The sequence below is a fragment of the Salmo salar genome, chromosome ssa12, assembly GCF_905237065.1.
Source record: "Salmo salar chromosome ssa12, Ssal_v3.1, whole genome shotgun sequence".
NCBI classification, from domain to species: domain Eukaryota; kingdom Metazoa; phylum Chordata; class Actinopteri; order Salmoniformes; family Salmonidae; genus Salmo; species Salmo salar.
Window position 1 is genome coordinate 1,920,021 of NC_059453.1, and position 26,089 is coordinate 1,946,109.

The window sequence follows — 26,089 nt, forward strand, 5'->3', positions numbered from 1 at the left end:
AATGTTCGTATCTTTATCCTCTGAAAACGGACACGTTTAAAAAGGACTCTGGAGGTTTGTATCTTCATTATGAACCCATTGGTTCCTCTTTAGTGCATTTAACTACATGTCACAAGTAAAAAGCCCTGGGTGGTAAGTTAAGTTAAGTTAAAGTTCAGACTCAGGGAGGTTAAAACCCACCTTCAGATTCAGGAAGATTAAAACCCACCTTCAGATTCAGGAAGGTTAAAACCCACCCTCAGACTTAGGGAGGTTAAAACCCACCCTCAGACTTAGGGAGGTTAAAACCCACCCTCAGACTCAGGGAGGTTAAAACCCACCTTCAGATTCAGGAAGGTTAAAACCCACCCTCAGACTCAGGGAGGTTAAAACCCACCCTCAGACTCAGGGAGGTTAAAACCCACCCTCAGACTCAGGGAGGTTAAAACCCACCCTCAGACTCAGGGAGGTTAAAACCCACCCTCAGATTCAGGGAGGTTAAAACCCACCCTCAGACTCAGGGAGGTTAAAACTCACCCTCAGATTCAGGAAGGTTAAAACCCACCCTCAGATTCAGGAAGGTTAAAACCCACCCTCAGACTCAGGGAGGTTAAAACCCACCCTCAGACTCAGGGAGGTTAAAACCCACCCTCAGACTCAGGGAGGTTAAAACCCACCCTCAGACTTAGGGAAGGTTAAAACCCACCTCAGACTCAGGGAGGTTAAAACCCACCTTCAGATTCAGGAAGATTAAAACCCACCTTCAGATTCAGGAAGGTTAAAACCCACCCTCAGACTTAGGGAGGTTAAAACCCACCCTCAGACTTAGGGAGGTTAAAACCCACCCTCAGACTCAGGGAGGTTAAAACCCACCTTCAGATTCAGGAAGGTTAAAACCCACCCTCAGACTCAGGGAGGTTAAAACCCACCCTCAGACTCAGGGAGGTTAAAACCCACCCTCAGACTCAGGGAGGTTAAAACCCACCCTCAGACTCAGGGAGGTTAAAACCCACCCTCAGATTCAGGGAGGTTAAAACCCACCCTCAGACTCAGGGAGGTTAAAACTCACCCTCAGATTCAGGAAGGTTAAAACCCACCCTCAGATTCAGGAAGGTTAAAACCCACCCTCAGACTCAGGGAGGTTAAAACCCACCCTCAGACTCAGGGAGGTTAAAACCCACCCTCAGACTCAGGGAGGTTAAAACCCACCCTCAGACTTAGGGAAGGTTAAAACCCACCTCAGACTCAGGGAGGTTAAAACTCACCCTCAGATTCAGGAAGGTTAAAACCCACCCTCAGATTCAGGAAGGTTAAAACCCACCCTCAGACTCAGGGAGGTTAAAACCCACCCTCAGACTCAGGGAGGTTAAAACCCACCCTCAGACTCAGGGAGGTTAAAACCCACCCTCAGACTTAGGGAAGGTTAAAACTCACCCTCAGACTTAGGAAAGTCTGAAACCTTCCTTTTTATTCCATACATTCCATATGCCCATATAAAGTCATAACAGACGGAGTATACTTATTTAAAGGATATCTACAGTGGGGTAATTGAAGTTACCCAGAATGATGTATGTTAAACTTTATAGAGCGGTCAGTACTCCCAGAGTGTTGCGTTGTCCACCCCTTCAGCATTGGCCTTTAGAACACCAGCGTGGTCTCCTTTAAGGTACCGCCCCTCCGGCGCTCGCACCGCCATCTTGTTGTAGTCACACAGCTCAAACAGGAAGTAGGTGGGCGTGTCCCCGTTGCAAACAACTGCGGACTCTTCCCCCACGCACCAGAACTTCCCCAGTGAATCTAGAGAGGAAGGAGACAGAGATTATACCAAAATATTAGGAACACCTTCCTAATATTGAGTTGCAACCCCTTTTGTTCTCAGAACAACCTCAATTTGGAGCGGCAGTCCCCCCCCCTCCCCCTGTGAGCGTGGAGTGGTTTTTAGCCCGAGCAGTAGGAAAGGACATGGAGCAGTTTATGGAGAGATGAACTCAGCTCCGAGCAGTAGGAAAGGACATGGAGCGATGGAGTGGTTTATGGAGAGATGAACTCAGCTCCGAGCAGTAGGAAAAGACATGGAGCAGTTTATGGAGAGATGAACTCAGCCCCGAGCAGTAGGAAAGGACATGGAGCAGTTTATGGAGAGATGAACTCAGCTCCGAGCAGTAGGAAAGGACATGGAGCGATGGAGTGGTTTATGGAGAGATGAACTCAGCCCCCGAGCAGTAGGAAAGGACATGGAGCGATGGAGCGGTTTATGGAGAGATGAACTCAGCCCCGAGCAGTAGGAAAGGACATGGAGCAGTTTATGGAGAGATGAACTCAGCTCCGAGCAGTAGGTAAGGACATGGAGCGATGGAGTGGTTTATGGAGAGATGAACTCAGCCCCCGAGCAGTAGGAAAGGACATGGAGCGATGGAGCGGTTTATGGAGAGATGAACTCAGCCCCCGAGCAGTAGGAAAGGACATGGAGCGGTTTATGGAGAGATGAACTCAGCCCCGAGCAGTAGGAAAGGACATGGAGCAGTTTATGGAGAGATGAACTCAGCCCCGAGCAGTAGGAAAGGACATGGAGCGATGGAGTGGTTTATGGAGAGATGAACTCAGCCCCGAGCAGTAGGAAAGGACATGGAGCGATGGAGTGGTTTATGGAGGGATGAACTCAGCCCCGAGCAGTAGGAAAGGACATGGAGCAGTTTATGGAGAGATGAACTCAGCTCCGAGCAGTAGGAGAGGACATGGAGCGATGGAGTGGTTTGTGGAGAGATGAACTCAGCTCCGAGCAGTAGGAAAGGAAATGGAGCAGTTTATGGAGAGATGAACTCAGCCCCCGAGCAGTAGGAAAGGACATGGAGCAGTTTATGGAGAGATGAACTCAGCCCCCGAGCAGTAGGAAAGGACATGGAGCGATGGAGCAGTTTATGGAGAGATGAACTCAGCACCGAGCAGTAGGAAAGGACATGGAGCGATGGAGTGGTTTATGGAGAGATGAACTCAGCTCCGAGCAGTAGGAAAGGACATGGAGCGATGGAGTGGTTTATGGAGAGATGAACTCAGCTCCGAGCAGTAGGAAAGGACATGGAGCAGTTTATGGAGAGATGAACTCAGCCCCGAGCAGTAGGAAAGGACATGGAGCAGTTTATGGAGAGATGAACTCAGCTCCGAGCAGTAGGAAAGGACATGGAGCGATGGAGGGGTTTATGGAGAGATGAACTCAGCTCCGAGCAGTAGGAAAGGACATGGAGCGATGGAGCGGTTTATGGAGAGATGAACTCAGCTCACATGATGTGCTGGGCATTGGAATTATAAAGTTACTACACCCCCAAAAATTAAATATTTCACAACAAAAAATATCCAGACCTGAAAGCAGTCTACTGATGTGATTTAAGCATTGTTGTGGACTTAGAACATAAAATAAAAGTAGTTTTTCCTGTAAAAAAAAAAGTGTAATTTTGAGAACGAAAACCAGAAAAGGGGAAAACAGAAACCTGGAAAAAAACTAAATGAAGAAAACGGAATTTGGGAGAAAAAAAAATCCAAAAACGGACTCAGGCAACAACTAAAATATATTTTCCTGGAGCCCTGTGAGGTAGGTGTGTTTACCTCGGAGGCTGTAGTCTCCATCTGAGCCCTGTGTAGTAGGTGTGTTTACCTCGGAGGCTGTAGTCTCCATCTGAGCCCTGTGTAGTAGGTGTGTTTACCTTGGAGGCTGTAGTCTCCATCTGAGCCCTGTGTAGTAGGTGTGTTTACCTCGGAGGCTGTAGTCTCCATCTGAGCCCTGTGTAGGTGTGTTTACCTCGGAGGCTGTAGTCTCCATCTGAGCCCTGTGTAGGTGTGTTTACCTGGGAGGCTGTAGTCTCCATCTGAGCCCTGTGTAGTAGGTGTGTTTACCTTGAAGGCTGTAGTCTCCATCTGAGCCCTGTGTAGTAGGTGTGTTTACCTGGGAGGCTGTAGTCTCCATCTGAGCCCTGTGTAGTAGGTGTGTTTACCTGGGAGGCTGTAGTCTCCATCTGAGCCCTGTGTAGGTGTGTTTACCTGGGAGGCTGTAGTCTCCATCTGAGCCCTGTGTAGTAGGTGTGTTTACCTCGGAGGCTGTAGTCTCCATCTGAGCCCTGTGTAGTAGGTGTGTTTACCTGGGAGGCTGTAGTCTCCATCTGAGCCCTGTGTAGTAGGTGTGTTTACCTGGGAGGCTGTAGTCTCCATCTGAGCCCTGTGAAGTAGGTGTGTTTACCTCGGAGGCTGTAGTCTCCATCTGAGCCCTGTGTAGTAGGTGTGTTTACCTGGGAGGCTGTAGTCTCCATCTGAGCCCTGTGTAGTAGGTGTGTTTACCTCGGAGACTGTAGTCTCCATCTGAGCCCTGTGTAGTAGGTGTGTTTACCTCGGAGGCTGTAGTCTCCATCTGAGCCCTGTGTAGTAGGTGTGTTTACATCAGAGGCTGTAGTCTCCATCTGAGCCCTGTGTAGGTGTGTTTACCTCGGAGGCTGTTGTCTCCATCTGAGCCCTGTGTAGTAGGTGTGTTTACCTGGGAGGCTGTAGTCTCCATCTGAGCCCTGTGTAGGTGTGTTTACCTCGGAGGCTGTAGTCTCCATCTGAGCCCTGTGTAGTAGGTGTGTTTACCTGGGAGGCTGTAGTCTCCATCTAAGCCCTGTGTAGTAGGTGTGTTTACCTCGGAGGCTGTAGTCTCCATCTGAGCGCTGTGTAGTAGGTGTGTTTACCTCGCAGGCTGTAGTCTCCATCTGAGCCCTGTGTAGTAGGTGTGTTTACCTCGGAGGCTGTAGTCTCCATCTGAGCCCTGTGTAGTAGGTGTGTTTACCTGGGAGGCTGTAGTCTCCATCTGAGCCCTGTGTAGTAGGTGTGTTTACCTGGGAGGCTGTAGTCTCCATCTGAGCCCTGTGTAGGTGTGTTTACCTTGGAGGCTGTAGTCTCCATCTGAGCCCTGTGTAGTAGGTGTGTTTACCTGGGAGGCTGTAGTCTCTATCTGAGCCCTGTGTAGTAGGTGTGTTTACCTCGGAGGCTGTTGTCTCCATCTGAGCCCTGTGTAGTAGGTGTGTTTTCCTCGGAGGCTGTAGTCTCCATCTGAGCCCTGTGTAGTAGGTCTGTTTACCTCGGAGGCTGTAGTCTCCATCTGAGCCCTGTGTAGGTGTGTTTACCTCGGAGGCTGTTGTCTCCATCTGAGCCCTGTGTAGTAGGTGTGTTTACCTGGGAGGCTGTAGTCTCCATCTGAGCCCTGTGTAGTAGGTGTGTTTACCTGGGAGGCTGTAGTCTCATCTGAGCCCTGTGTAGTAGGTGTGTTTACCTCGGAGGCTGTAGTCTCCATCTGAGCCCTGTGTAGTAGGTGTGTTTACCTCGGAGGCTGTAGTCTCCATCTGAGCCCTGTGTAGTAGGTGTGTTTACCTCGGAGGCTGTTGTCTCCATCTGAGCCCTGTGTAGTAGGTGTGTTTACCTCGGAGGCTGTAGTCTCCATCTGAGCCCTGTGTAGGTGTGTTTACCTCGGAGGCTGTAGTCTCCATCTGAGCCCTGTGTAGTAGGTGTGTTTACCTGGGAGGCTGTAGTCTCCATCTGAGCCCTGTGTAGTAGGTGTGTTTACCTCGGAGGCTGTAGTCTCCATCTGAGCCCTGTGTAGTAGGTGTGTTTACCTCGGAGGCTGTAGTCTACATCTGAGCCCTGTGTAGGTGTGTTTACCTCGGAGGCTGTAGTCTCCATCTGAGCCCTGTGTAGTAGGTGTGTTTACCTCGGAGGCTGTAGTCTCCATCTGAGCCCTGTGTATGTGTGTTTACCTCGGAGGCTGTAGTCTCCATCTGAGCCCTGTGTAGGTGTGTTTACTTGGGAGGCTGTAGTCTCCATCTGAGCCCTGTGTAGTATGTGTGTTTACCTCGGAGGCTGTAGTCTCCATCTGAGCCCTGTGTAGTAGGTGTGTTTACCTCGGAGGCTGTAGTCTCCATCTGAGCCCCGTGTAGCTGTGTTTACCTCGGAGGCTGTAGTCTCCATCTGAGCCCTGTGTAGTAGGTGTGTTTACCTGGGAGGTTGTAGTCTCCATCTGAGCCCTGTGTAGTAGGTGTGTTTACCTGGGAGGCTGTAGTCTCCATCTGAGCCCTGTGTAGGTGTGTTTACCTCGGAGGCTGTAGTCTCCATCTGAGCCCTGTGTAGGTGTGTTTACCTCGGAGGCTGTAGTCTCTATCTGAGCACTGTGTAGTAGGTGTGTTTACCTGGGAGGCTGTAGTCTCCATCTGAGCCCTGTGTAGGTGTGTTTACCTCGGAGGCTGTAGTCTCCATCTGAGCCCTGTGTAGTAGGTGTGTTTACCTCGGAGGCTGTAGTCTCCATCTGAGCCCTGTGTAGGTGTGTTTACCTGGGAGGCTGTAGTCTCCATCTGAGCCCTGTGTAGTAGGTGTGTTTATCTCGGAGGCTGTAGTCTCCATCTGAGCCCTGTGTAGTAGGTGTGTTTACCTCGGAGGCTGTAGTCTCCATCTGAGCCCTGTGTAGTAGGTGTGTTTACCTCGGAGGCTGTAGTCTCCATCTGAGCCCTGTGTAGTAGGTGTGTTTACCTGGGAGGCTGTAGTCTCCATCTGAGCCCTGTGTAGTAGGTGTGTTTACCTGGGAGGCTGTAGTCTCCATCTGAGCCCTGTGTAGTAGGTGTGTTTACCTGGGAGGCTGTAGTCTCCATCTGAGCCCTGTGTAGTAGGTGTGTTTACCTCGGAAGCTGTAGTCTCCATCTGATCCCTGTGTAGGTGTGTTTACCTCGGAGGCTGTAGTCTCCATCTGAGCCCTGTGTAGTAGGTGTGTTTACCTGGGAGGCTGTAGTCTCCATCTGAGCCCTGTGTAGTAGGTGTGTTTACCTGGGAGGCTGTAGTCTCATCTGAGCCCTGTGTAGTAGGTGTGTTTACCTCGGAGGCTGTAGTCTCCATCTGAGCCCTGTGTAGGTGTGTTTACCTCGGAGGCTGTAGTCTCCATCTGAGCCCTGTGTAGTAGGTGTGTTTACCTGGGAGGCTGTAGTCTCCATCTGAGCCCTGTGTAGTAGGTGTGTTTACCTGGGAGGCTGTAGTCTCCATCTGAGCCCTGTGTAGTAGGTGTGTTTACCTGGGAGGCTGTAGTCTCCATCTGAGCCCTGTGTAGTAGGTGTGTTTACCTGGGAGGCTGTAGTCTCCATCTGAGCCCTGTGTAGTAGGTGTGTTTACCTCGGAGGCTGTAGTCTCCATCTGATCCCTGTGTAGGTGTGTTTACCTCGGAGGCTGTAGTCTCCATCTGAGCCCTGTGTAGTAGGTGTGTTTACCTGGGAGGCTGTAGTCTCCATCTGAGCCCTGTGTAGTAGGTGTGTTTACCTGGGAGGCTGTAGTCTCATCTGAGCCCTGTGTAGTAGGTGTGTTTAGATCGGAGGCTGTAGTCTCCATCTGAGCCCTGTGTAGTAGGTGTGTTTACCTCGGAGGCTGTAGTCTCCATCTGAGCCCTGTGTAGTAGGTGTGTTTACCTCGGAGGCTGTTGTCTCCATCTGAGCCCTGTGTAGTAGGTGTGTTTACCTCGGAGGCTGTAGTCTCCATCTGAGCCCTGTGTAGGTGTGTTTACCTCGGAGGCTGTAGTCTCCATCTGAGCCCTGTGTAGTAGGTGTGTTTACCTCGGAGGCTTTAGTCTCCATCTGAGCCCTGTGTAGTAGGTGTGTTTACCTGGGAGGCTGTAGTCTCCATCTGAGCCCTGTGTAGTAGGTGTGTTTACCTGGGAGGCTGTAGTCTCCATCTGAGCCCTGTGTAGTAGGTGTGTTTACCTGGGAGGTTGTAGTCTCCATCTGAGCCCTGTGTAGTAGGTGTGTTTACCTCGGAGGCTGTAGTCTCCATCTGAGCCCTGTGTAGTAGGTGTGTTTACCTCGGAGGCTGTAGTCTCCATCTGAGCCCTGTGTAGGTGTGTTTACCTCAGAGGCTGTAGTCTCCATCTGAGCCCTGTGTGGTAGGTGTGTTTACCTGGGAGGCTGTAGTCTCCATCTGAGCCCTGTGTAGGTGTGTTTACCTCGGAGGCTGTAGTCTCCATCTGAGCCCTGTGTAAGTGTGTTTACCTCGGAGGCTGTAGTCTCTATCTGAGCACTGTGTAGTAGGTGTGTTTACCTGGGAGGCTGTAGTCTCCATCTGAGCCCTGTGTAGGTGTGTTTACCTCGGAGGCTGTAGTCTCCATCTGAGCCCTGTGTAGTAGGTGTGTTTACCTCGGAGGCTGTAGTCTCCATCTGAGCCATGTGTAGGTGTGTTTAACTCGGAGGCTGTAGTCTCCATCTGAGCCCTGTGTAGTAGGTGTGTTTACCTCGGAGGCTGTAGTCTCCATCTGAGCCCTGTGTAGGTGTGTTTACCTCGGAGGCTGTAGTCTCCATCTGAGCCCTGTGTAGGTGTGTTTACCTGGGAGGCTGTAGTCTCCATCTGAGCCCTGTGTAGTAGGTGTGTTTACCTGGGAGGCTGTAGTCTCCATCTGAGCCCTGTGTAGTAGGTGTGTTTACCTCGGAGGCTGTAGTCTCCATCTGATCCCTGTGTAGGTGTGTTTACCTCGGAGGCTGTAGTCTCCATCTGAGCCCTGTGTAGTAGGTGTGTTTACCTGGGAGGCTGTAGTCTCCATCTGAGCCCTGTGTAGTAGGTGTGTTTACCTGGGAGGCTGTAGTCTCATCTGAGCCCTGTGTAGTAGGTGTGTTTACCTCGGAGGCTGTAGTCTCCATCTGAGCCCTGTGTAGTAGGTGTGTTTACCTCGGAGGCTGTAGTCTCCATCTGAGCCCTGTGTAGTAGGTGTGTTTACCTCGGAGGCTGTTGTCTCCATCTGAGCCCTGTGTAGTAGGTGTGTTTACCTCGGAGGCTGTAGTCTCCATCTGAGCCCTGTGTAGGTGTGTTTACCTCGGAGGCTGTAGTCTCCATCTGAGCCCTGTGTAGTAGGTGTGTTTACCTCGGAGGCTTTAGTCTCCATCTGAGCCCTGTGTAGTAGGTGTGTTTACCTGGGAGGCTGTAGTCTCCATCTGAGCCCTGTGTAGTAGGTGTGTTTACCTGGGAGGCTGTAGTCTCCATCTGAGCCCTGTGTAGTAGGTGTGTTTACCTGGGAGGTTGTAGTCTCCATCTGAGCCCTGTGTAGTAGGTGTGTTTACCTCGGAGGCTGTAGTCTCCATCTGAGCCCTGTGTAGTAGGTGTGTTTACCTCGGAGGCTGTAGTCTCCATCTGAGCCCTGTGTAGGTGTGTTTACCTCAGAGGCTGTAGTCTCCATCTGAGCCCTGTGTGGTAGGTGTGTTTACCTGGGAGGCTGTAGTCTCCATCTGAGCCCTGTGTAGGTGTGTTTACCTCGGAGGCTGTAGTCTCCATCTGAGCCCTGTGTAAGTGTGTTTACCTCGGAGGCTGTAGTCTCTATCTGAGCACTGTGTAGTAGGTGTGTTTACCTGGGAGGCTGTAGTCTCCATCTGAGCCCTGTGTAGGTGTGTTTACCTCGGAGGCTGTAGTCTCCATCTGAGCCCTGTGTAGTAGGTGTGTTTACCTCGGAGGCTGTAGTCTCCATCTGAGCCATGTGTAGGTGTGTTTAACTCGGAGGCTGTAGTCTCCATCTGAGCCCTGTGTAGTAGGTGTGTTTACCTCGGAGGCTGTAGTCTCCATCTGAGCCCTGTGTAGGTGTGTTTACCTCGGAGGCTGTAGTCTCCATCTGAGCCCTGTGTAGGTGTGTTTACCTGGGAGGCTGTAGTCTCCATCTGAGCCCTGTGTAGTAGGTGTGTTTATCTCGGAGGCTGTAGTCTCCATCTGAGCCCTGTGTAGTAGGTGTGTTTACCTCGGAGGCTGTAGTCTCCATCTGAGCCCTGTGTAGTAGGTGTGTTTACCTCGGAGGCTGTAGTCTCCATCTGAGCCCTGTGTAGTAGGTGTGTTTACCTCGGAGGCTGTAGTCTCCATCTGAGCCCTGTGTAGTAGGTGTGTTTACCTGGGAGGCTGTAGTCTCCATCTGAGCCCTGTGTAGGTGTGTTTATCTCGGAGGCTGTAGTCTCCATCTGAGCCCTGTGTAGTAGGTGTGTTTACCTGGGAGGCTGTAGTCTCCATCTGAACCCTGTGTAGTAGGTGTGTTTACCTCGGAGGCTGTTGTCTCCATCTGAGCCCTGTGTAGTAGGTGTGTTTACCTCGGAGGCTGTAGTCTCCATCTGAGCCCTGTGTAGGTGTGTTTACCTCGGAGGCTGTAGTCTCCATCTGAGCCCTGTGTAGTAGGTGTGTTTACCTAGGAGGCTGTAGTCTCCATCTGAGCCCTGTGTAGTAGGTGTGTTTACCTCGGAGGCTGTAGTCTCCATCTGAGCCCTGTGTAGTAGGTGTGTTTACCTCGGAGGCTGTAGTCTCCATCTGAGCCCTGTGTAGTAGGTGTGTTTACCTCGGAGGCTGTAGTCTCCATCTGAGCCCTGTGTAGGTGTGTTTACCTCGGAGGCTGTAGTCTCCATCTGAGCCCTGTGTAGTAGGTGTGTTTACCTCGGAGGCTGTAGTCTCCATCTGAGCCCTGTGTAGTAGGTGTGTTTACCTCGGAGGCTGTAGTCTCCATCTGAGCCCTGTGTAGTAGGTGTGTTTACCTGGGAGTCTGTAGTCTCCATCTGAGCCCTGTGTAGTAGGTGTGTTTACCTGGGAGGCTGTAGTCTCCATCTGAGCCCTGTGTAGTAGGTGTGTTTACCTGGGAGGCTGTAGTCTCCATCTGAGCCCTGTGTAGTAGGTGTGTTTACCTCGGAGGCTGTAGTCTCCATCTGAGCCCTGTGTAGTAGGTGTGTTTACCTCGGAGGCTGTAGTCTCCATCTGAGCCCTGTGTAGTAGGTGTGTTTACCTGGGAGGCTGTAGTCTCCATCTGAGCCCTGTGTAGTAGGTGTGTTTACCTCGGAGGCTGTACCCTCCGTCTTTAAACTCCAGCCGGAAGACGTCGTAAGAGGACCGGTTCGAATCCAGCGTTCCCGTGCCGACCTTACGACAGCCGATGAAACCGTGTTCTCCACGGAGGACTATGATTGGCCGGTTGATAAGCTTCATCAGGAACTGCTCCGCCTCCCCTGGAAAAAAACAAACAAAAAAAACAGGAAGGAAACAGATCGAACACTGATTTGATTAGCTGATTGGTTTGATGAGTTAATGAATAGTTGATTGATTGACGAGAGTCGCTAGGTCGCTGTGGCCGTGGTTACGGCGACGGACTAACCTGCGTTGTCGACGGTGGCGGCCAGTTGTCCGTTCCTCTTGGCGTCGACGTATTTCCCGTTGGAGGCTTTGAGAGAAACCTTCCCGTCACACCAGTCCAGGTCAAAATGGCTGTTAGCTGATCTACGCACACACACACACACACACGCACACACACACACACACACACACGCACACACACACACAGACACACACGCACAGACACAGACACAGACACACACACACGCACACGCACGCAGACACGCACACGCACGCAGACACGCACTCACACACACACACAGAGAGACACACACACACACAGAGACACACACACAGAGACAGACACACACACAGACACACACACACGCACGCACACATGCACACGCACGCACACACACACAGTTAAAATAACATATTTCGTTAAGAGGTTCTGAGACGCAGGTAGAGAGTCTGTGTGTGTAGTGTGTATAGTGTGTGTATAGTGTGTATAGTGTGTATAGTGTGTGTAGTGTGTATAGTGTGTATAGTGTATATAGTGTGTATAGTGTGTATAGTGTGTATAGTGTGTATAGTGTGTATAGTGTGTATAGTGTGTATAGTGTGTGTAGTGTGTGTAGTGTGTGTAGTGTGTATTAGTGTGTATTAGTGTGTATTAGTGTGTACAGTGTATTACTTAGTGGAGGCGGTACACTGCAGTCCTCCGGTGGAGGTCAGGGTCCAGTACTTCCCTGCAGCGGTCCGGAACGCACACTTCCTATTTCCTGTATCACGACTCATCTCCACCTGGAACACTTCCTGGTCACCTTCCTCATCCTGATTGGCCGAAAGGTCCATGCCTGGGATCAGGTGGGGAGGAGTCACAGATATCATACAGTCTATACTAGTAGATCACTCACTAATACCCATCATATATTAGATATACAGTACCAGTCTATACTAGTAGATCACTCACTAATACCCATCATATATTAGATATACAGTACCAGTCTATACTAGATGATCACTCACTAATACCCATCATATATTAGATATACAGTACCAGTCTATACTAGATCACTCACTAATACCCATCATATATTAGATATACAGCACCAGTCTATACTAGTAGATCACTCACTAATACCCATCATATATTAGATATACAGTACCAGTCTATGCTAGATCACTCACTAATACCCATATGTGTATATCTAGTTTTCTATTTCTATGTTGGGTTTTTGGCAATGACCTCCAATTAGAGGCAGCTGGTTGTCGTTGTCTCTAATTGGAGGCCATATTTAGTTGGGTTTGTTTTCACTTGTGTTTTTGTGGGTGGTTGTTTCTAGTATAGTCTGTGCACCTTACTGGACTGTTTTTGTCGTTTGTTTATTTTGTTTAAGTGTTTTCTTTAATAAATTAAGAAGATGAGCACTTTACCCGCTGCGCCTTGGTCCAATCTTTACGACGCCTATGACAATTGTAGAATAATAGTGAAGACATCAAAACTATGAAATAACACATATGGAATCATGTAGTAACCAAAAAAAGTGTTAGAACAAATCAAAATGTATTTTAGATTCTTCAAAGTAGCCACCCTTTGCCTTGATGACAGCTTTGCACACTCTTGGCATTCTCTCAACCACGGTTGAGCTAACGTACGCTAATGCGATTAGCACGAGGTTGTAAGTAACAAGAAAATTTCCCGGGACATAGACATATCTGATATTGGCATATCTGATATTGGATATAATCTAACTGCACTGTCCAATTTACAACCTGGCCAAGATAAAGCAAAGCAGTTCGACACATACAGTCGTGGCCAAAAGTTTTGAGAATGACACAAATATTAATTTCCGCAAAGTTTGCTGCTTCAGTGTCTTTAGATATTTTTGTCAGATGTTACAATGGAATACTGAAGTATAATTACAAGCATTTCATAAGTGTCAAAGGCTTTTATTGACAATTACATGAAGTTGATGCAAAGAGTCAATATTTGCAGTGTTGACCCTTCTTTTTCATGACCTCTGCAATCCGCCCTGGCATGCTGTCAATTAACTTCTGGGCCACATCCTGACTGATGGCAGCCCGTTCTTGTATAATCAATGCTTGGAGTTTGTCAGAATTTGTGGGTTTTTGTTTGTCCACCCGCCTCTTGAGGATTGACCACAAATTCTCAATGGGATTAAGGTCTGGGGAGTTTCCTGGCCATGGATCCAAAATATCGATGTTTTGTTCCCCGAGCCACTTAGTTATCACTTTTGCCTTATGGCAAGGTGCTCCATCATGCTGGAAAAGGCATTGTTCGTCACCAAACTGTTCCTGGATGGTTGGGAGAAGTTGCTCTCGGAGGATGTGTTGGCACCATTCTTTATTCATGGCTGTGTTCGTAGGCCAAATTGTGAGTGAGCCCACTCCCTTGGCTGAGAAGCAACCCCACACATGAATGGTCTCAGGATGCTTTACTGTTGGCATGACACAGGACTGACGGTAGCGCTCACCTTGTCTTCTCCGGACAAGCTTTTTTTCTGGATGCCCCAAACAATCGGAAAGGGGATTCATCAGAGAAAATGACTTTACCCCAGTCCTCAGCAGTCCAATCCCTGTACCTTTTGCAGAATATTAGTCTGTCTCTGATGTTTTTCTTGGAGAAAAGTGGCTTCTTTGCTGCCCTTCTTGACACCAGGCCGTCCTCCAAAAGTCTTTGCCTCACTGTGCGTGCAGATGCACTAACACCTGCCTGCTGCCATTCCTGAGCAAGCTCTGTACTGGTGGTGCCCCGATCCCGCAGCTGAATCAACTTTAGGAGACGGTCCTGGCGCTTGCTGGACTTTCTTGGGTGCCCTGAAGCCTTCTTCACAACAATTGAACCGCTCTCCTTGAAGTTCTTGATGATCCGATAAATGGTTGATTTAGGTGCAATCTTACTGGCAGCAATATCTTTGCCTGTGAGGCCCTTTTTGTGCAAAGCAATGATGACGGCACGTGTTTCCTTGCAGGTAACCATGGTTGACAGAGGAAAAACAATGATTCCAAGCACCACCCTCCTTTTAAAGCTTCCAGTCTGTTATTCGAACTCAATCAGCATGACAGAGTGATCTCCAGCCTTGTCCTCGTCTCCTCTGAGTCTCTCTCCTCTTTTCTCCTCTGAGTCTCTCTCCCCTTTTCTCCTCTGAGTCTCTCTCTTCTGAGTCTCTCTCCTCTTTTCTCCTCTGAGTCTCTCTCCTCTTTTCTCCTCTGAGTCTCTCTCCTCTTTTCTCCTCTGAGTCTCTCTCCCCTTTTCTCCTCCGAGTCTCTCTCCCCTTTTCTCCTCTGAGTCTCTCTCTTCTGAGTCTCTCTCCCCTTTCATCCTCTGAGTCTCTCTCCTCTTTTCTCCTCTGAGTCTCTCTCCCCTTTTCTCCTCTGAGTCTCTCTCCTCTTTTCTCCTCTGAGTCTCTCCTCTTTTCTCCTCTGAGTCTCTCTCCCCTTTTCTCCTCTGAGTCTCTCTCCTCTGAGTCTCTCTCCTCTTTTCTCCTCTGAGTCTCTCTCCTCTTTTCTCCTCTGAGTCTCTCTCCCCTTTTCTCCTCTGAGTCTCTCTCCTCTTTTCTCCTCTGAGTCTCTCTCCTCTTTTCTCCTCTGAGTCTCTCTCCCCTTTTCTCCTCTGAGTCTCTCCTCTTTTCTCCTCTGAGTCTCTCTCCCCTTTTCTCCTCTGAGTCTCTCTCCCCTTTTCTCCTCTGAGTCTCTCTCCCCTTTTCTCCTCTGAGTCTCTCTCCTCTTTTCTCCTCTGAGTCTCTCTCCCCTGAGTCTCTCTCAGTCTGCAGATCTCTTTTCTCCTCTCCTCCCTCGTTTAGTTTTCTCAAAGCAGTTGCTGACTTAGGCTTTTCTAACCCCATCCCCCCTCACACACAGACACACACACACACACACACACACACACACACACACACACACACACACACACACACACACACACACACACACACACACAGAGACACAGTTTGTAAACTGGGACCGACCACAAAGGTCGGATAGAATTTCTGCGGAAAAATGTGTTCAGTGGTGAGGTGGGGACAGAGAAAAAAGGGCAGAGAGAGAGAGAGACTGAAACAGAGAAAATGGGAGGAAGAGAAAGGGGGGCAGATGGAAAACACATGCTGCAGGGCGGAGGAGGGGAGGAAAGAGAAGGAGGGGAGGAAAGAGGATCTGGGGAGGAGGAGGAAAGAGGAGGTGGAGGAAGAGGAGGAGGAGGAGGAAAGAGGAGGAGGGGAGGAAAGAGGAGGAGGAGGGGGAGGGGAGGAGAAGGAGGAGGAGGGGGAGGAGGAGGAAAGAGGAGGGGAGGAGAAGGAGGAGGAGGGGGAAAGAGGAGGAGGAGGAGAGAGGAGGAGGAGGAAAGAGGAGGAGGAGGAGGAGGGGGGAGGAGGAGGAAAGAGGAGGAGGAGGAAGACTCTAATCTGACCCTGTCTGAGCCCCCCTCCCCCTCTCTCTCTCCCAGCTAGGAGGAGACTCTAATCTGACCCTGTCTGATTCCCCCCCCCTCTCTCTCCCAGCTGAGAGAGGAGACTCTAATCTGACCCTGTCTGAGCCCCCCTCCCCCCTCTCTCTCCCAGCTGAGAGAGGAGACTCTAATCTGACCCTGTCTGAGCCCCCCTCCCCCCCTCTCTCTCCCCCAGCTGAGAGAGGAAGAGGAAGTGATGTCACCAGAAGGAACGTGGAAAGAGTTTCTCTAAATGAAAACATTCCTCTTCTCTTTCCTGTCCTGTTCCAGAGGAAGCATCAACCCCCTTCCCAGACACCACAGCTCGTGATCGTTTTAGGTCCTCACAGACGTTGAAATAAAAAGGGTCGCGGTACACAGGGGGTTTCTTCATCCTCTTCTTCATCAGACTATAAATACTCTACTGGAACTTCCTGTATTGTGTAAAAACTTGTTTTTGTTCCTTTAAAAGTTATGAGCCATTTGAAGAGATGAGGTCAATTCTGTTTAGCTACTACCCGTTATAGATATCACCTCGTTCACTTTCTGCGTGTCCTACTTTGCCCGGTGGATGTTCTGGAAAGGTTTTACAAGGCTCTAGTTCTAGGTTGTTGTTGTTCTTCCCTGGTAAGGTTCTAGTAAGGTTAAACTAAGGCTGTGTTGGTCCTATCTTCCCTGGCAAGGTTCTAGTAAGGTTCCACTAAGGTTGTGTTGCTCATATCTTCCCTGGCAAGGTTCTAGTAAGGTTCCACTAAGGTTGTGTTGCTCCTATCATCCCTGGTAAGGTTCAAGTAAGGTTCCGCTAAGGCTGTGTTGGTCCTATCTTCCCTGGTAAGGTTCTAGTAAGGTTCCACTACGGTTGTGTTGGTCCTATCTTGCCTGGTAAGGTTCTAGTAAGGTTGTGTTGGTCCTATCTTCCCTGGTAAGGTTCTAGTAAGGTTCCACTAAGGCTGTGTTGCTCCTATCTTGCCTGGTAAGGTTCTAGCAAGTTTCCACTAAGGTTGTGTTGATCCTCTCTTCCCTGGTAAGGTTCTAGTAAGGTTCCACTAAGGCTGTGTTGCTCCTATCTTGCCTGGTGAGGTTCTAGTAAGGTTCCACTAAGGTTGTGTTGGTCCTATCTTGCCTGGTAAGGTTCAAGTAAGGTTCCACTAAGGCTGTATTGGTCCTATATTGCCTGGTGAGGTTCCACTAAGGCTGTGTTGGTCCTATCTTCCCTGGTAAGGTTCTAGTAAGGCTGTGTTGGTCCTATCTTGCCTGGTGAGGTTCTAGTAAGGTTGTGTTGGTCCTACCTTGCCTGGTGGAGACGTTCCTCTCGTTGCCGGCGGTGAGAACCACCTGAGGGTGACTCTGCTCCAGAGAGAACATCTCATCCTTCCCCACGCGGCTGTTCTTCCCGCTCTTCATGGTCCCGCTGGGACCCGACGGCGCCAGGTAACGCCCGGAACAATCCCTGAACGCCACCTTCCCGGAGCGGAACTCCAGCGTGTATCCGGTGGTCTTGTCCGGCGTGGCCTCGAGGCTGCCGTCGTTCTTCAGAAAGCGGTTATCAGACGTTTGCAGGTGGTAACGTTGGTCCAGGAAAACCAGGGTGATCAGAGAGTCAACCCCCCACGGGATGTCACGGTCTATAGAGACCTCAGAGTGGTCGGGGTTAAAGGTCAGGTGGGCATACCGCTTCCTGGTTAGGCTGAACAGGTTCACCTGGAGGGGGGAGGGGTTTAGAGGTCAGGTGGGCATAACACTTCCTGGTTAGGCTGAACAGGTTCACCTGGAGTGGGGAGGGGTTAAAGGTCAGGTAGGCATAACACTTTCTGGTTAGGCTGAACAGGTTCACCTGGAGGGGAGGGGGAGGGGTTAGAGACAGGGTGATGTATGTGTGTGTGTATGTATGTATGTATGTATGTATGTATGTATGTATGTATGTATGTATGTATGTATGTATGTGTGTATGTATGTATGGACAGTTGAAGTCGAAAGTTTACATACACTTATGTAGGAGTCATTGAAACTCGTTTTTCAACCACTACACAAATTTAATGTTAAGAAACTATAGTTTTTGGCAAGTCGTTTAGGACATCTACTTTGTGCATGACATGACACAAGTCATTTTTCCGACAATTGTTTACAGACAGATTATTTCACTTACAATTCACTGTATCACAATTCCAGTGGGTCAGAAGTTTACATACACTAAGTTGACTGTGCCTTTAAACAGCTTGGAAAATTCCAGAAAATGAAGTCATGGCTTTAGAAGCTTCTGATAGGCTAATTGACATCATTTGAATCAATTGGAGGTGTACCTGTGAATGTATTTCAAGGCCTACCTTCAAACTCACTGCCTCTTTGCTTAACATCATGGGAAAATCAAAAACACTCAGCCAAGACCTCAGAAAAATAATTGTAGACCTCCACAAGTCTGGTTTGTCCTTGGGAGCAATTTCCAAACGCCTGAAGGTACCACGATCATCTGTACAAACAAGTATAAACACCATGGGACCACACAGCCGTCATACCGCTCAGGAAGGAGACGCGTTCTGTCTCCTAGAGGTGAACGTACTTTGGTTCCAAAAAGTGCAAATTAATCCCAGAACGTCAGCAAAGGACCTTGTGAAGATGCTGGAGGAAACGGGTACAAAAGTATCTACATCCACAGTAAAATGAGTCCGTCAAGGGGTGATGGGTGTAGCTGTTGCTTGGAAGTCGGACGCAAGAGAGCAGAGATGAGTGAACAAAGAAGAACTTTACTGAGGCAATCATAATGCACAGAACGCAACCGCGTCACAGAAACAAATGCCCAACGAACAAGTAAGGCAGCACAAAGTACAAAACCCAAGTACAAAGTATCGGCTGCAACAAAGCAAAGGGTAAATAAAAACAAAACCCGGCGCAAACCAGCCGGAAGCGTGCCAACCTCGACAATAAACAATTTCACACACAGACATGGGGGGGGGGGGGGGGACAAAGGGTTAAATACACGACAAGTAATGAGGGAAATGTAAACCAGGTGTGTGGGGAAAACAAGACAAAACAAATGGAAAATGAAAGGTGGATCGGCGATGGCTAGAAGACCGGTGACGTCGACCGCCGAACGTCGCCCCCGAACAAGGAGAGGAACCGACTTCAGGGGAAGTCGTGACAGAGTCCCTATATCGACATAACCTGAAAATCCGCTCAGCAAGGAAGAAGCCACTGCTCCAAAACCGCCATAAATAAAGCCAGACTACGGTTTGCAACTGCACATGGGGACAAAGATCATACTATTTGGAGAAATGTCCTCTGGTCTGATGAAACAAAAATAGAACTGTTTGGCCATAATGACCATCGTTATGTTTGGAGGAAAAAGGGTGACGCTTGCAAGCCGAAGAACACCATCCCAACCGTGAAGCACAGGGGTGGCAGCATCATGTTGTGGGGGTGCTTTGCTGCAGGAGGGGCTGGTGCACTTCACAAAATAAATGGCATCATGAGGGAGGAAAATTGTGTGGATATATTGAAGCAACATCTCAAGACATCAGTCATGAAGTTAAAGCTTGGTTGTAAATGGGTCTTCCAAATGGACAATGACACCAAGCATACTTCCAAAGTTGTGGCAAAATGGCTTAAGGACAACAAAGTCAAGGTATTGGAGTGGCCATCACAAAGCCCTGACCTCAATCCTATTGAAAATTTGTGGGCAGAACTGAAAAAGTGTGTGCGAGCAAGGAGGCCTACAAACCTGATTACAGTTACACCAGCTCTGTCAGGAGGAATGGGCCAAAATTCACCCAACTTATTGTGGGAAGCTTGTGGAAGTCTACCCAAAACATTTAACCCAAGTTAAACAATTTAAAAGATATGCTACAAAATACTAATTGAGTGTATGTAAACTTCTGACCCACTGGGAATGTGATGAAAGAAATAAAAGCTGAAATAAATAATTCAGGACATTTTTACTAGGATTAAATGTCAGGAATTGTGAAAAACTGAGTTTAAATGTATTTGGCTAAGGTGTATGTAACTTCCGACTCCAACTGTATGTATGTATGTATGTATGTAGGTGTGTGTGTGTGTGTGTGTGTGTGTGTGTGTGTGTGTGTGTGTGTGTGTGTGTGTGTGTGTGTGTGTGTGTGTGTGTGTGTGTGTGTGTGTGTGTGTTAGTTACCTGGGGATGCATGGCCAGGTGGACACACCACTTCTCTGCTGCTGATACTGTCTGAAACACACACACACACACACACACACACACACACACACACACACACACACACACACACACACACACACACACACACATCCTGTTTATACACACACACACATATCCTTTCTCGCAGGTCTGCATACCCACATCCACCCCCACCCCCCACACACAGCGACCAAAACATTTTAGCGCCCCCTATTTAGAGACAGGGAGTCAATGCCGAGACCAAGGTCTCTTTATTTAGACAGGGAGTCAATGCCGAGACCAAGGTCTCTTTGTTTAGACAGGGAGTCAATGCCGAGACCAAGGTCTCTTTATTTAGACAGGGAGTCAATGCCGAGACAAAGGTCTCTTTATTTAGACAGGGAGTCAATGCCGAGACCAAGGTCTCTTTATTTAGACAGGGAGTCAATGCCGAGACCAAGGTCTCTTTGTTTAGACAGGGAGTCAATGCTGAGACCAAGGTCTCTTTATTTAGACAGGGAGTCAATGCTGAGACCAAGGTGTCTTTATTTAGACAGGGAGTCAATGCCGAGACAAAGGTCTCTTTATTTAGACAGGGAGTCAATGCCGAGACCAAGGTCTCTTTGTTTAGACAGGGAGTCAATGCTGAGACCAAGGTCTCTTTATTTAGACAGGGAGTCAATGCTGAGACCAAGGTCTCTTTGTTTAGACAGGGAGTCAATGCTGAGACCAAGGTCTCTTTGTTTAGACAGGGAGTCAATGCTGAGACCAAGGTGTCTTTATTTAGACAGGGAGTCAATGCCGAGACCAAGGTCTCTTTATTTAGACAGGAAGTCAATGCTGAGACCAAGGTCTCTTTATTTAGACAGGAAGTCAATGCTGAGACCAAGGTCTCTTTATTTAGACAGGAAGTCAATGCCGAGACAATTTTGCAATTTTATAACTCATTTCCTGCAATTCTACATTTTCTTTTTCTATCAGGTGGAGAGAAATGTTTGCTGTTTTTAAATATGATATCTGAGTGAGACTGACTAGGGGACCACCAGCTGTAATTCAACCATGATAACACGTTTAGATAACTAACTTAGCGATTTAAATGAAAATGTTTACACGGGCTAATTGAAAGAGAAAGAAACTGCTGGTTCACAACCAAATTTCGAAAAACGTCACCTTGTGTATTTTACTATTCTTGTCACGTCCTGACCAGTAATAGGGGTTATTTGTTATTGTAGTTTGGTCAGGACATGGCAGAAGGGTATTTGTTTTATGTGGTTCGGGCTATGTATTTCGGTAGAGGGGTGTTTGGTTTATGTGGTCCGGGGTTTGTTAGTTCTATGTTAGTGTATTTCTATGTTCTGTCTAGTCTATTGTAGCTCTATGTTTAGTTAATTGGGGTTGGACCTTCAATTGGAGGCAGCTGGTTATCGTTGCCTCTGATTGAAGGTCCTATAATTAGGAGTTTGTTTTGTCATGGGGTTTTTTGTGGCAGATTGTTGCTGTGTATAGATTTGTGCCCTACCGGCCTGTTCTTTGTCGTCGTGTTTGTTTTGTTTTTTCCTTCTTTGTCCTTTAATAAAAGAAGATGAGTGTACATTTTCCCGCTGCGTCTTGGTCTAAACCCTACGACACCCGTGACAATTCTAACTCCCAACTGTAAATTGAGACCACGACTAAGTTCCTAAAACTCAGGGAAATTGCCGCCCCCCGCCAATTTCCCGGGGGGCGGCAGAGTAGCCTAGTGGTTAGAACGTTGGACTAGTAACCCAAAAAGGTTGCGAGAACGAATCCCCGAGCTGATCTGTCGTTCTGCCCCCCCTCTAAACAAGGCCAGTTAACCCACTGTTCCCCGGTAGACCCGTCATTGTAAAATAAGAATTTGTTCTTAACTGACTAGTTAAAGAAAAAGTAAAAAAAAAATTGATCACCAATATATCTATAAACCTTTTTTTCACAACAATAGTTGTCAAATTGTGACAAAGTGATTTATTGAATCTGATTGATTGATTGCTTCTGTGGACAGGTGTCTTTTTTACAGGTAACAAACTGCGGTTAGGAGCACTCCCTTTAAGAGTGTGGTCCTAATCTCAGCTCGTTACCTGTAAAAAAGACACCTGGGAGCCAGAAATCTTTCTGATTGAGAGGGGGTCAAATACTTACTTCCCTTATTAAAATGCAAATCAATTTATAACATTTTTGACATGCGTTTTTCTGTCTTTTTTGTTGTTGTTATTCTGTCTCTCACTGTTCAAATAAACCTACCATTAAAATTATAGACTGATCATTTCTTTGTCAGTGGGCAAACGTACAAAATCAGCAGGGGGATCAAATACTTTTCCCCCCCTCACTGTAGAAACCAGTCTATAAAACACATGAAACAGCGTTGGGGGAAGCTACTCTGAAAAATATAGTTTGCCAAGCTACCAATTACTTTACACTGAAAGAACTTAAGCTATACTTAAGATAAATACAGTTTACTGAACTAAAATACCCCTTAAGATAAATACAGTTTACTGAACTAAAATACCCCTTAAGATAAATACAGTTTACTGAACTAAAATACCCCTTAAGATAAATACAGTTTACTGAACTAAAATACCCCTTAAGATAAATACAGTTTACTGAACTAAACTTAAGATAAATACAGTTTACTGAACTAAAATACCCCTTAAGATAAATACAGTTTACTGAACTAAACTTAAGATAAATACAGTTTACTGAACTAAAATACCCCTTAAGATAAATACAGTTTACTGAACTAAACTTAAGATAAATATAGTTTACTGAACTAAAATACCCCTTAAGATAAATATAGTTTACTGAACTAAACTAAAGATAAATACAGTTTACTGAACTAAAATACCCCTTAAGATAAATATAGTTTACTGAACTAAACTTAAGATAAATATAGTTTACTGAACTAAAATACCCCTTAAGATAAATATAGTTTACTGAACTAAACTTAAGATAAATATAGTTTACTTAACTAAACTAAAGATAAATATAAATATAGTTTACTGAACTAAAATACCTTGAAAAAGTAGTTCACTACATCTAACTTACTTTGTGATAAATTAGCATATGTAAATCTGAAATGGCAACAACTACAAATCACAAGACACATCACTTTGGGTTCCTATGTTAACATAATGTGTAATTTAGCCTGTTAAACACTATGTTTCAAGTCTGATGCTGAAAAACAAAGGAACTACTTCAAAACAGTAAGTGTGTAGTTTCAGTAGTTAGCTACATCGCTACATGCTAAAACAGTAGTGTGCAGTTCCATTAGTTAGCTACACCGCTACATGGTAAAACAGTAGTGTGTAGTTCCAGTAGTTAGCCACACCGCTACATGCTAAAACAGTAGTGTGTGTAGTTCCAGTAGTTAGCTACATCGCTACATGCTAAAACAGTAGTGTGTAGTTCCAGTAGTTAGCTACACCGCTACATGGTAAAACAGTAGTGTGTAGTTCCAGTAGTTAGCTACACCGCTACATAATAAAACAGTAGTGTGTAGTTTCAGTAGTTAGCTACACCACTACATGGTAAAACAGTAGTGTGTAGTTCCAGTAGTTAGCTACACCGCTACATGGTAAACAGTAGTGTGTAGTTCCAGTAGTTAGCTACACTGCTACATGCTAAAACAGTAGTGTGTAGTTAGCTACACTGCTACATGCTAAAACAGTAGTGTGTAGTTAGCTACACCGCTACATGCTAAAACAGTAGTGTGTAGTTCCAGTAGTTAGCTACACCGCTACATGCTAAAACAGTAGTGTGTGGTTAGCTACACCGCTACATGGTAAAACAGTAGTGTGTAGTTCCAGTAGTTAGCTACACCGCTACATGGTTAAACAGTAGTGTGTAGTTCCAGTAGTTAGCTACACCGCTACATGCTAAAACAGTAGTGTGTAGTTCCAGTAGTTAGCTACACCGCTACATGCTAAAACAGTAGTGTGTAGTTCCAGTAGTTAGCTACACCGCTACATGCTAAAACAGTAATTAACAACTGAAAACACTACCTATATTTGAATTTAGTTCAGCTACTACCAAGCTACTTCAAAATGAAGTTAACTCACTACTCCTCAACACTGCTCGTAAACCCAAGCACTTACAGGCTACACACACACACACACACACACACACACACACACACACACACACACACACACACACACACACACACACACACACACACACACACACACACACACACACACACTCCAACCTGGTCTCAGAGGATCTCCTACTATTCTGTATGGAAAATCCAAGACACTTTCATTTAGTACGATGATACGGTTTCATACGGTACGTAAATACATTTGTTGGATTTTCAGTATGTTACGAATTGCAATTCGTAATGATACGTTTTGAATTACAATTTGTACACTATGTTACAAATTACAATTTTGTTGTGGCTAACGTTAGCTAGGCTAGGGGTTAGGGGTTAAGGGGTTAGGAGTTAGGTTAAGGGTAGGAGTTAGGTTAAACGGTTAGGAATTAGGTTGAGGTTAGGAGTTAGGTTAAAGGGTTTTTAGGGTTAACATGCTAACTAATCACAACGTTTCTAATAAGGTAAAATGCTCAACTTGTCCACGATGAGATTCGAACACATAACCTTAGGGTCACTAGCTAAATGTTTATGTTTATACACCCCAACCAACCCAACCCCTCTTCTGTCTTGTAACAATACCAACTGTAACATATATCATTCATTTAAAATGTCCCCCGTTTTTTACGTTAACTATGTTACGTCTAGTCTACGAAACCAAGAATACCTGAGCGAAACAGCTGATCCGATCTTCGCTGCCTCCCAGGTATCTCCCGTAGGGCTCGGAGAGCAACGACCAACGTCCGTCATCGTGCGCCGTTAACACGAACCTGCAGTCTTTACCTCGACTCTCGCTCTCCCCGGTGACGTTCCCGTCTTTATCCGTACCCAGATACCGTCTGAGGTGCGACCGGAGAAACACCACGTTGCCGTTCGAGTCTCCCGGCGCGTCGCCGCCGGTGTTCTGTTCCAACGTCCACATCTGTTTTTTCTTTAGACTCGGTGCCGAAGCGTTGATTTTAAAACCGAACGTTTCAGCCGTTAGATATTTATTCCCCGCGTTTATCAACCCGAGTTGGATCTGCAGGACGTCACCGCCGCCGCCGCCGCCGCCGCCGCCGCTACAACAGCCGTTAGAAGACATTATCCTTTTTTTTTACCGAAGAAAACCGTCCGTTTCTGACCGGAGGACCAGAGAGAAGAAGAAGAAGAAAAGAGTTTGCTGTGTGTGTTGAAGGAGGCTCTGCTATTGGAATAAAGGAGGTTCTTTGTGCTGTGTGATTGGATAGAGTTGGCACGACGCTGGCTTTGACTGCAGATACAGACACGCTCCGTGCTGCAGAGGATGGGATACAGGGCGGGGAGATGATGGGCGAGAGAACTGCAGCGCACACACACACACACACACACGTCACACACACACACACACACACCACTTGCATGCAAATATCAACCTCACCCATCACAATGAATAGACAGTTACAAGTCGTTTATCTGTTAATCATCATTACACCTCTCAGGTTACAGATATGGATGGACAGAGAGAGAGAGACAGAGAGAGAGAGACAGAGAGAGAGAGACAGAGAGAGAGAGACAGAGAGAGCGAGAGACAGAGAGAGAGCGAGAGAGCGAGAGCGAGCGAGAGAGAGTGAGAGAGAGAAAGGGAGAGAGAGACAGAGACAGAGACAGATGACAGAGAGAGAGAAAGAGAGAGAGACAGAGACAGAGAGAGAGAGAGAGAGGGAGGGAGAGAGAGAGCGAGAGCGAGAGAGCGAGAGCGAGCGAGAGAGACAGAGACAGAGACAGAGACTGACAGAGAGCGAGAGAGCGAGAGTGAGAGAGACAGAGAGAGAGAAAGAGAGAGAGACAGAGAGAGAGAGAGAGAGAGGGGGAGAGAGAGAGAGTGAGAGAGAGAGAGAGAGAGAGAGAGAGAGAGAGAGAGAGAGTAAATACAACCTATGTTTATTTATTTTCCCTTTTGTACTTTAACAATTTGCACATCGTTACAACACTGAATATAGACATAATATGACAATTGAAACGTCTTTACTCTTTTGAAATTTCTGTGAGTGCAATGTTTACTGTACATTTGTTGTTGTTTATTTCACTTGAATTGAGAGAGAGAGAGAGAGAGAGAGAGAGAGAGATGGGGGGAGGAGAGAGAGAGAGAGAGAGAGAGAGAGAGATGGGGGGAGGAAAGAGAGAGAGTGTAGATATAGAGATAAATAGTGTAGATATAGAGATAGATAGTCTAAATATAGAGATAGATAGTGTAGATAGAGAGATAGATAGTCTATATATAGAGATAGATAGTGTAGATAGAGAGATAGATAGTGTAGATAGAGAGATAGATAGTGTAGATATAGAGATA

At 47.2% G+C, this 26,089-nt stretch overlaps 1 protein-coding gene across 1 annotated transcript; it reads right to left on the reverse strand.

Annotated features, from left to right (window-relative positions):
* LOC106591642 (fascin) lies at nt 1-25,078 on the reverse strand. The gene is made up of 7 exons (XM_045690478.1): nt 24,446-25,078; nt 19,674-19,724; nt 16,822-17,233; nt 11,777-11,939; nt 11,126-11,247; nt 10,809-10,979; nt 1-1,776 (listed from the first exon to the last, which is right to left on the reverse strand). The coding sequence occupies exons 1-7, from the start codon at nt 24,860-24,862 to the stop codon at nt 1,571-1,573; spliced, it is 1,542 nt and encodes a 513-aa protein (XP_045546434.1). The 5' UTR covers nt 24,863-25,078; the 3' UTR covers nt 1-1,570.
* Nucleotides 25,079-26,089: the final 1,011 nt, after the last annotated feature.